Genomic DNA, 12,070 nt, shown 5'->3' with positions numbered 1-12,070 from the left:
CCTTGTACGCAAAATTTCTAAAGTAACTCATCAACAAGAAGAGAAGCTGGAAGGAGAAGGAGAAAATGATCCTTACACAAGAATGCAGTGCAATGATTCAAAAGGGTCTCCCACCAAAACTCAAAGATCCTGGGAGCTTCTTTTTGCCTTGCACTATTGGCAACATGTCCATTGATAAGGCACTGTGTGATTTAGGATAAAGTATCAATTTGATGCCTTTATCTATGATGAGAAGGTTGTCCATAGAAGAAGTAAAGCCTACAAGGATGTCCTTGCAACTTGCTGATAGATCAATGGTAATCCCCAATGGAGTGGTGGAGAATCTCTTAGTCAAGGTGGAGAAATTCATATTTCTAGCAGATTTTGTAATCCTGGAACTAGATGAAGAAGGAGGTGATTCTATCATATTAGGAAGGCATTTCCTAGGCACAGCAAGGGCCATTATTGATGTGGAGAAAGGAGAAATGACCTTGAGAGCACATGACGAGCAAATCACTCTAAATGTTTTTAAGGAGATGCAGCATCCTGCCGAAAAGAAAGGTTGCATGAGAATTGAGGAGGAAGACTTAAACTGGAAGGAAAAACCCAAGGAAGCATTCATCAACTCACCCTTGGTACAGAAGACTGACAGTGAAGAAAAATTAAAGGCTGGGGAAGAAAAGAAGGCTGAGAAGGAATTGTAGAAAGAGGTGACAAGCTTGATCATTAAGAAAGCCCCTGACATAAAACTTGCTACCAAGAAAGAAGGGTCACTGAAGAAAGGAAAGAAGAGCAAGAAAAAGATTCCAAAAGGGTGAAAAAACAAGAAAATTCCAACTGAAGGGTTCTCAAAAGGAGACAAAGTGAAACTGATCTACCAACAGTTGGAGACATTACCATCATCTGATGATTATTACACTGTCAACAAAATACTCTCGCTGGAACATATAGAAATTGTTCATCAAAGTACAGGAAAAAGGCTCACAGTAAGAGGGGACAAGTTGAGGCACTACAATCATCAGCCACCCTAACAGAGAACTGAAGTCAAGCTAGTGACACTAAAAGAGCGCTCCATGGGAGGTAGCCCATGATTTAATATTCTTGCTTTCATTTCAATATCAATAATTAATGGTTCTTCTAGTATAAATTTGAGTTTTCATGGGTAGATTTGATGGCTTCATACATCATTTTAAAGCATATGTCTGATTCCTAAGTTTGGTGTGCCTAAAGGCACTCTAAAATGGCTTTCCAAGCATGATGATCATATAACCATCTTAGGATATAAACTCATTCATTTTATTGAAGTATATAGCGAAACCTTAAGTTTGGTGTTCTACATGTGTTATGAGAAAGTCACAATTGCTCTAAGATTAAAATTTTATGAAAAGATAAACCATGTCTTGAATCATTTTGTGAATTTATTTTGTTAAAATAAAAAAATAAAATGTTTCTTGTGATGAATATACTAACCATCACAGAGATTAAATGGGTTTCATATGAACCATTTAATATAAAACAAGTTTGGTTTTCACCAAAATTATATTTAATTTCAAAGGGGCATAGTTGGTTATTCATAAATAAGGAACATGTAGCAAATTTTATTTTGTTTACCTTTTACTTGCTAACTGCCACTTACATCAAATCATTTATTATTGTTTTGTTAAAATAGATAGGTACGAAGAAGATTAAGGAAGGAACAAAACTATGCAGTGTACAGTTGTTGCAAGGAGGGAAAGTAAGTCACATGTGATTGGTTGGGAAGCACAAATCTGCAAGATTCAGCACCTAGGAGACCGAACCATATGCCCAATGATGAGGTAGTTCTTGCCTTCATCCATCTTTACATGCACACCATCCATTCTAACCATTTCAAAAGGCATCCTGACCATCAAATCCTCATTAACATTTGCTATAAATAGCTTCACGTAGACCATGCTTCATAACTCAAGCTTTCACACTTCGTGCATTGAAAAATTCAGCTTTTGTTTTCCTTAAAGATAAATCCCAATAACCGTGTTTTGTTTGCTCTAAACCATACTTGTTCTCTTTGATTTCATATCCTTGCTTCACCTTTAAGCCAAACTCTCACTCTATAAGCCACATTAGTCACCCTTCCTCACCATTCTTCACCCCTCTATTTGGCCAACACTCAAGGCAGCCATGGCATCTTCCTCAAGCTTCAAAAAAAGGAGAGGAAAGGAACCTGTTGTTGAGGAAAGTGAAGGCAGCTATGATAAATGAAAGTTTAAATCACGGTTCCAACAAATACAATTTGAGTGGATGAAAGCCAAAGGGATACTTCCAGAGATCTCTTTCCAGCTACCCGATGATGAATATCTCGAAATAAGAGCCAAAATTAGAAAGAGGAAATGGGAGGCTCTTACCTCACCAATCACCAGGATCAATGCAAGCATCATATGGGAGTTTTATGCCAACACGGCAAGGCTGAGTACAACTACTGCCCCAACTTACAAGAGTTGTGTAAGGGGTGTGGAGGTGGATTTTAGTCCAAAGACCATCATGAAGGTCTTAGGACTGAGGGCTGCACACTTTGATGACCCAGGTTATCAAGAGAGGATAAATGGTAATCCTGATTATGATGAAATTGTTGGTGATATCTATGTGATTAATGCTGACTGGGAGAGGGACAATCATAGAAGGCCTAAACATTTGAAAAGGGGGGATCTCTCTCCTGAAGCAAAAGGATGGTATGAGCTTATAAGAAGATCAATTTTAGGCACTGTAAATACCTCAGAGGTCACCAAGAAAAGGGCCGTCATGCTACACTGCATAATGGTAGGAGGGGAGATAAAGATCCACGATATCATTGCAAAAGATATTCAAGAGATCTCAGAGAAAAATTCAAAAGAAGCCTGGTTACACTACCCAAGCACCATCATGCGGTTATGCATGAAAGCCAGGGTACTACTAGAGGATGCAAATCCAATTTGGTTGCACCCGGGCAAGCCAATGACTCTAGCAAGAATGATGAATGTTACAGTTGCTCAGCAACGGAGGAGACCACAGATGAAAAGAAGAAAGGAAGTATAAGTGGAAGAACAACAAGAGGAACAACAGGCAGAACAATAATTCCAGGGACAAGCCTCTCGTGCACTGGATTTAAGCCAGATTCAAAATGCCATTGCAGAAATGTCCCAGGAATATTTGAGGGCTCAACATGAGCAATATATGAGAAATCAAGAGCAGCAGGAGAACTGGTAGCTGAAAATGATGGAAAAACAAGAAGACTTTCAAGCAAGACTACTGGAATAACACAGGGAGCAATCAAATCAATTCCAGGAGTCTTTCAATAAGATATCTGAACAATAGGATCAGCTTGAGGAATATCTTCAAGACCTTAGGGAATGGAAGAATCTCTATTATACAGCTGGGAAGGCCAGGAACAGGGACAGAGTGGAGTATGATGTAAACACTCAAGCGAGTCTAGACTACATAGCCCACAGCATGCCACTATTAAGCAGAGGAATCAAACCATATCAAGAATGCACTGAACTCATGGATTTCCATGTGGCTCAAGCAAAAAGCAAGCAGGAAAGAATGAAGCAACACTTGGTGGATGCTGGACTGTGGGATGAGGAGAGAATTGGGACTGAAGAACAGTTGAAAGAAAGAAGAAGCAAGAAGAAGCAAGGTGCCAAGAACAAAGGAAAGCAACCAAAGGATTGAAAGGTGGTGTTGCTCTTTGTCTATCGATAAGAAAGAACATGCTTTCATTTTACCTTTAAGTAGTCTGCAATTTTATCTTCTGTTTTTCTTAATTTTCAAAATAAATGTTCTAGTATAAGTGCTTGCTTTATTTTCATCTGCTTGAATATTTGTCTTGTACCCCCTTTTGCATAATAAAAGAAAAGGTTAAAACTAAAGCTATTAAAGTCCAATATGGTAGACATTAGAGTAAGGATCAGTGGTGGTAATTGCCTGACTAGTTGGTAAGCTCAATAATAAAAGCTGCAAGGTAGAATGTTTCTTTCAAGTGTAAACTTAGTTGCTGCTATGAATCTTTGATGAATAAATGTCCTTGGAAAAAAAGAAAAAGTAAGAAGGAAAGAAAGAAAAGCCAAGAATTGGCAATAAACAAATGAAAGAAACAAAGAATAAAAGCTAGACAATAATAGCTTGGACCTTAAGACATATGCATATGGTGTTTCTGTACTAGGATCTGCTTGGATGATTAGGTTCTAAGGAGTGTTTCAACACTTGGTAACTTGGGTTAACTAACCCGGGATTATCAACCAAAAATTCATTAACAAGAGCAACCTAGTTACAAGGCATTTAGTAACCCAAAGAGGTGCTGGGCACCAATGTCTTAAGAAGAATTGTGAGCCAAGTGTCTGTAGTGAAGAGGTGTTGATTGAAAATTGAGCTAAGAAGCTAAAGCAGCACTTGACACTGAGCTAAAATTGATAAATAAGTTTCTAAAGCAAAGGAAAGAAAGAAAATCTCACAAGGACCAATACAGAATAAAGTCTTGTAGCAGCAACTCTAGTTAACACTCACAGGGACATTTCACATTTGAAAGTTGACAATAATTGAGCTGCAATCTGTCTGCATAAAACCCCATGAGCCAAATTCAATTACTTACTAATAAAGACATATATGCTTATCTGTTATCATGCCTGTTTCTTATTTTAGTGCTTGCTTGGGGACAAGCAAGATTTAAGTTTAGTGTTGTAATGACAAGTCATCTTATGCTAGTTTCACAAGCATTTTTCTCTTGTTTCATTAAGTTTTTATGCACTTTCTTGCACAATAAGTAAGTATTTAGATTGAAACTTCATGCATTTCCTAAATCAATTAAACATGGTTGCTTATGTGCTTTTTCATAAGGTTTTATGCCACTTTTACTAGATGTTATGAACGATGCAAATACCTCATGATTATAGCAAACTTTGAGGTAATTGTTTGATTGATTGTAGAAAGAAATGAGGCAAGAAAGAAGCAAAAAGAAGAGGAAGAAACAAAGTAAAAGAGTATTGATGAAGAGAGGGAGATGCAACGTTGGTGGCAACGTTGATCCACCAACGTTGAAGGCAAGATTTTTGGAAAGAAGAAATGGGTGCCAACGTTGAGGGCAACGTTGGTGATCCAACGTTGCCTCAAACGTGGGAAGCTGTAGAATGCTTAATAAACCACTGTTTTATCGTTTATCTTGTGCTAAATTGAGTAGTTTTTATCAATTCTTTGCACACTTATTTATACAATTTGCATGGTTTTACAAATCATTCCAAATTTGGTTCTATGATTGAAAACTTGCTTCCTAAGCCTTTAAATTGTGTATTTCAAATTCCCCTTTATACCATTTGATGCCGTGATTTGTGTGTTAAGTGTTTCCAGGCAATATAGGGCAGAAATGGCTTAGAGGATGGAGAGGAAGCTTGCAAAAATGGAAGGAACACAATAAATAAAAGAGATGACCAGCGAGGATCGACGCGTGCGCATGGCTCACGCGTGCGCGTGACTTGGAGCTTTTCACAGCGACGCGCACGTGTGACTGACGTGTACGCGTGACCAGCGAAGTTGCATATCGACGCGCACGCGTGACAGACACTCACGCGTGACACGCGCAGAAGACCATCGACGCATACGCGTGACTTACACGTATGCGTGACGTGTGCCACGTGCAGAAATTGCAGAAGACGCTGGGGGCGATTTTGGGCTGGTTTTGGACCCAGTTTTCAGCCCAGAAACACATACTAGCGCTAGGGGACAGGCAGAGACTCAAGACACATTCACTTTTACACAATTTTAGTTTCAGCTTTGAATCTTAGAGAGAAAACTACTACTTCCTCTAGGGTTCTTCACATTCATAGATTTCTAGTTTTATGCTTTTGATTTGGATGTTGCGAAGAGTTACTACCTCCGTTTGAAGTCTTTATCATTACAGTTTGCTTTCTTCTTTCCTTACTCTTTTACTTTCCATTCAGTTTGTTCAGAGTTACATATGGTATCTTCGATTTTGGAATTTATTAATGCAAAGAGTTATTTGTACATTTAATTAATTTTCTGTTATTACCTTATTTGAATTACCATGTGATGCCAGGGTATTTTGGCCAGTTTCACTGACCTTTTCTTTACTGTTTTTAGGGTAGTTTCATGCATTTTCTTAGAAAATAAGCTAGTTTTGGGTAGATATTCACTTACATCTTGATTCAAGCATACATTGTGCACTTTACATGATTTTATGAGGATTTTGCATGAATTATATGATAAATTAGATGATGCATGACTCATGACTTGGACTAGAACTTTGATGCACTTTGTTGCTTGATTTCAGGACAAAGGAAGCAAAAAAGAACCACGTTAGCAGTCACGTTAGTCCCACTAACGTGACCTCTAACGTGGAATGGGTGCTAACTTGGAAAGTTAATGAGAAAGGTAATCGCTAATAACGCCCTCGAAGCCATCATAAGCCCACGTTAAGAGTCACGTTAACAAAGTTAACGTGAACTCTAACGTGGAAGAAGACAATAAGGCCAACGTTAGTGACACTCCCCTTTGTCACTAACGTTGGACCAAGCTCATAATTGGCCACGTTAGTTGCCACGTTAACTTAGTTAACGTGGCTTCTAACGTTAAGAAGCAAAAGGGAAGCCAACGTTAGTGACGTTCACCTTTGTCACTAACGTTGGCCAAGCTTCCATAAGCCACGTTAACTCCCACGTTAACTTAGTTAACGTGGAAGCTAACGTGGAGAGAGCAATTGGTCACCAACGTTAGTGACACTTACCTTTGTCACTAACGTTGGGGTGAACCACCAAGAGCCACCATGAGCAACGTTAACTCCCACGTTAACTTAGTTAACGTGGAAGCTAACGTGGATAAACAGATGATGAGCCAACGTTAGTGACACTCACCTTTGCCACTAACGTTGGAGATGGCTAGCAGGACTACGTTAGAAGCCACGTTAACCTAGTTAACGTGGACTCTAACGTGAGAAATAGGGACACATTGGAACGTTAGTGACAAAGGTAAGTGTCACTAACGTTCTCGAAGGATTGGCAAGCTTACATTAAGAGCCACGTTAACTAAGTTAACGTGGACTCTAACGTAGGGAAGGGGGAGGCTTATCAACGTTATTGGGAAAGGTAAGTCCCAAGAGGCAACGTTAGTGGTAACGTTTGTGCCACTAACGTTGAGGTTAACGTGGCTCATACTTGGGTGAGCAACGTTAGTGAAAAAGGTGATTGTCACTAACGTTCTCGAACCCACACTTTCACTTAACGTTAACACCACTAACGTCCTGAGCTAATAGTCCCTGGCTACTTCACACTTTCTCTCTGCAAGCAAAGCTAAGCCCAATGAAGAAGATAACTGCTTCAAACTCAGGATCCAAAGGCCCATACCTAAGACTTGAAGGGCCAACTAGAAGATCAGAAGAGTAGTATATATAGGGGTAGCTTTGAATTAGTTCTGGGGGGCTGGAAAACTTTAGGGAGCCTTTGGCATAGAACTACTCTCTGTATTTACTTTCTCTATACTTCTAGTTTTACTTTCAGCATGTATTCTCCATCTTTATTTTCATTTTCCAGAGCTATGAACAACTAAACCCCTTTCATTGGGTTAGGGAGCTCTGTTGTAATTTGATGGATCAATTTTAGTTTTCATTCTCTCTCTTCTATCTTTTCTCTTGATTTTACTAGAAAGCTTTCGATCTTCATCCAATTGGGTAGTTATCTTGGAAAAGAAGCTACTCATACTTAGATCTCTTCTGAACCTTGAAAGAGGAATGAAGGGATCATGCTAGAAATGCTTTGTCATGCTGGACCAAATTGGGTTTGGATGGATTTGTGACTATAATCCTTCCAACACTTGATTTAGGAAATGATGTGGTATAATCAGTGACCATACTTCATCTTTTCTCATGAGAAATTGACCAAGGAATTGGCTATTGATCAAGATTTGAGAGATTGAATTACAAGGAATTGTAATTCGATCACTTAAGATTGCCAAGGAGATCAATAAATGCATTGATTGAGGAAGAGATGAAAATGAACTTGATCCGGAGAATGCAACATCTCCTAAGCCCAATGAACTCCGCATTTCTGATCTTACCCATTCTCTTTAATTTCTGCCATTTACTTTTATGAGCAATTGCCCCATTCCCATTTAAGATTCTGCAATTTACTTTTCGCCATTTACATTCAGCTCTTTATTTCTAGCATTTACTGTTTCTGCTATTTACTTTCCCGCCATTTAATTTTCTGCAATTCTCAACTCCAATTCTGATTCGCTCAACTAGAACATTCCTTTAATTAAAGTTGCTTGATCAATCAATCTCTGTGGGATTCGACCTCACTCTATTGTGAGTTTTTCCTTGACGACGAATTCGGTACACTTGCCGAAGGAAATTTGTTGCGAGACAAGTTTTCCGCGTATCAAGTTTATGGTGCCGTTGCCGGAGACTGATTTTGAATTAACAATGATTAAATTGGAGGATAACTAGATTGAGCATTTTTAGTTTGCTTGATTTGATTTTCTATTTGTGTAATTTACTTTTAGTTTTAGTTAATTTCTTCCCTTCCCCCTACTTTTTTGTTTTTTTTAGTTATTCACAATTCAGTTCACTAACCCACTAAGTGTTTGATATATTGCATCACTCACACTAACAGTAATTCTAACAGAAATACTTTCTGCATCTATTTTCCTTGTTTGTGCTTTGTTTGTTGTATGACAGGGAGAAGAAGCGGGGCTTCAACTTCTTTTGATTCAGAACCTGAGAGGACCTTCCTTAGATTAAGGAGGGAAGCAAGAGAAAAACGAGTAGTTGGTGCCGAGGAAGAGGAGGAATACTTTGAACCAAACATGGAAGAAAACATGGAAAACCATCATGAAGAAGAGGCTCACAACCATGGCAGAGAAGGTCGAGCAAGAGTTTTAGGCTCTTACATCAATCCAAACCTAGGAAACTGTGGAAGTAGCATTCAAAAGCCGACCATCCATGACAACAATTTTGAACTAAAACCACAGCTCATCACCCTTGTTCAGAACAACTGTTCATTCGGAGGAGGCGTCCAAGAAGACCCCAATCAACATCTAACCACCTTCCTGAGGATATGTGACACGGTGAAGTCTAATGGTGTTCATCCTGACGCCTATAGACTGCTCTTATTTCCATTCTCACTCAAGGATAAGGCAGCCAAGTGGCTGGAGTCTTTTCCGAAGGAGAGTTTGGCAACTTGGAAAGATGTGGTGAACAAATTTTTTGCAAGATTCTATCCTCCCCAAAGAATTAACAGGCTGAGAGCTGAGGTCTAAACTTTAAGGCAACAAGATGGTGAGACTCTATATGAAGCATGGGAGAGGTTTAAGGACCTGACAAGGAGGTGTCCACCAGATATGTTCAATGAATGGGTGCAGCTACTCATTTTCTATGAAGGCCTTTCTTATGAATCAAAGAAAGCAGTAGACCACTCATCCGGGGGATCTCTGAACAAGAAGAAGACCATTGAGGAGGCCATAGATGTCATTGAAACTGTAGTAGAAAATGACTATTTCTATGCTTCTGAAAGAGAGAACACTAGAGGAGTGATGGAGCTAAACAATGTAGATGCTATGCTAGCCCAAAATAAGCTCATTACCAAGCAGCTGGCTGACCTCACCAAGAGGATGGAAAGGAACCAAGTAGCAGCAATCATCACTTCATCAGCAACCCAAGAAGGAGTGAATGAAGAAGCAGAAGGTAGTCAGGAGCAAGCCAACTACATTGGGAATTCACCTAGGCAAAACCATGATCCATACTCCAAGACCTACAACCCTGGTTGGAGGAATCACCCAAACTTTGGGTGGGGGAATCAACAAGATCAAGGCCAAGATCAGAGACATCACAACTCCAACAATAATGCAGCTCACCAACAATTCACACAAAGAATATATCAACACCACCATAACAACACCTCTCCACAGCCATATCAAAACCAAAATAACATTTCCCATCCCTCCACCTTTAATACCAATCCACCATCATTTGATGACAGACTCTCAAGGATTGAGAATCTACTTGAAGGCATAGGCAAAGAGATTCAAGACAACAAGACATTCAAGAAGGAAGTGCGAGCAAATTTTAAGAACCAGGGAGACACCATCAAGAGGTTGGAATCTCAAGTGGGGTATCTCTCTGAGCAGATGCCCAAACCTACAGATGGATTCCCAAGTGATACAGAAAAAAATCTGAGAGGTGAAACAAAGAAAGTTAGATGGGAAGATTACAAGATGGTCACTATAAGTGATAAGGAGACTGAGGACAAGCCAAGCAAGTCGTCAGAACAACCTGGAGATACCTCAGTAGAGAAGAAGGAAAAAGATCACCAAGAACCAAAAATCTCACAACAAGAGCTGCTGAGAGTCTATGCACCCTTTCCCCAACTACTCAATGGTGCTGTGGAGAAGAGAATATACTCAAGATTTCTTAACTTGTTTGCATCTCTGCATGTAAACATACCATTCATCAAGACCATCCAATAAATGCCTGCATACATCAAGTACATGAAGGAACTGCTTCCCAAGAAAAGCTCACTCATGGGAGGCCAAACTATAGTGATGAACAAGGAGTGCAGCGCACTCATTCAACCAGAGTTGCTTACAAAAAGAAAGGACCCAGGGAGTTTTCATATCCCCTGTGCCATAGGAGAAACAATGTTTGATAGAGTACTCTGCGATTTGGGAGCAAGCATCAACTTAATGCCCTTATCCCTTGTGAAGAGGCTGCAGATCAATGAGATAATGCCCACAGATGTAGTCATCAGGCTGGCTGACAAAACTCAAAAACAAGCAATAGGAGCGGTGGAAAATGTGTTGGTAAAGGTTGGGAAATACTTTCTCCCAACAGACTTTGTCATATTGGACATGGAAGAGAGTCACACTCACCCAATCATATTGGGAAGACCATTCCTAGCTACAGCCAGAGCACTCATAGATGTGGAGCGAGGGGAGCTAATCTTGAGGATCCATGATGAACAGCTCACCTTCATTGTTTTCAAACACTCACAAGAAACAGATCAAGAGAACAAGGAACCAAGGAAGGATCACAGTGAGACACTGAAAGAAGAGACAAGCACTGAAGGTCAACGAGCACATCTGGAGATCCCCTTGATTGATGAACAAGGCAAACAGCAATTGCCACAGCTCAAAGAAAATCAAGAGGAACCTAAACCACCAGAAAAATATGAGACCAGTAACCACATTTCCTTAGAGGAGGAGGTCACAAAGAGTAAGACAATATCACAAGGAACAAAGAAGATGGTACCAAGGAGGTGGAGGAACAAGAAGATCCCCACCGAGGACTTCTCTCCAGGGGATAAAGTGATCTCAGCTTACTTCCCAAATATCCCCCCTGATCTCCCCACTATACCATCTCATTTACCTAAGGTCTTCACTATCAACAGAGTTCTCTCCTTGGAACATATAGAGATCATTGATACAACTACTGGATATAGGTCTACTGCCAGAGGAGAAGACTTGAAGCATTATCGACCTCCCTGATGAAGGTGAAAATGTCAAGCTAGTGACGCTAAAGAAGCGCTTCATGGGAGGCAACCCATGTTTTATATGCTTTTAGAAAATAGTGAATACGTCAATATTTATGAATTCCAACCCAAACGTGACGAACACTTGGTGAAATCCTTATTATGCAGCATATAGTGAAGAATAAGTTTGGTGTTCAAAGCATGCCAAGAAAGCATGAATGCAACTCAGAGCATGCTAGTCTTGGAGCTTTGAACAAAAACTTCTCATCACAGTGCTCCAAACTAAGTTTGGTGTCACCCAAGGTGCCACGAATATGCATATAATGATACACAGTTAGTTAGTTAGTTGGTGTTCATGAATAAACAATCTAATTCTTTTTCTTTACTATTATAGCCGTAAAGTTTAAATCTTTTTTATGATATTGATTTTTCTTATTTTATTTTTATAGGGAAAAGGAAAGGAGCATTGAAGGCGAGTGATTGGACAATTAAATGGAGAAGGTTCGGACATCACAAAAGGAGGAACTACACACTTGTTTTAAAAATGGAACGCACTGGAAAATGTTGCCATGCAACATAGAAAAGAATGGGACCCTTGAAGACCGAAC

The 12,070-nt window shown here is 39.7% G+C and overlaps 1 protein-coding gene and 1 non-coding gene across 2 annotated transcripts; one reads left to right on the top strand and one right to left on the bottom strand.

Moving 5' to 3' along the window:
* Positions 1–266: 266 nt before the first annotated feature.
* On the top strand, positions 267–683 carry LOC148574314 (uncharacterized). The gene has a single exon (XM_088505881.1). It carries the CDS (start codon positions 267–269, stop codon positions 681–683), a length of 417 nt encoding a protein of 138 aa, XP_088362007.1.
* Positions 684–9,234: 8,551 nt separating this feature from the next.
* Positions 9,235–9,341, bottom strand: LOC148574313 (small nucleolar RNA R71). Its single transcript, XR_015905627.1, has one exon. It is a non-coding gene; the product is annotated as a small nucleolar RNA R71 (small nucleolar RNA).
* Between the last annotated feature and the right edge of the window lie 2,729 nt (positions 9,342–12,070).

This window comes from Arachis ipaensis, chromosome B2, assembly GCF_059453495.1.
Source record: "Arachis ipaensis isolate K30076 ecotype BB chromosome B2, ASM5945349v1, whole genome shotgun sequence".
Lineage (NCBI taxonomy): Eukaryota > Viridiplantae > Streptophyta > Magnoliopsida > Fabales > Fabaceae > Arachis > Arachis ipaensis.
The sequence above is the reverse complement of the archived record's forward strand: the minus strand, read 5'-3'. Positions and strand labels throughout refer to the sequence as shown.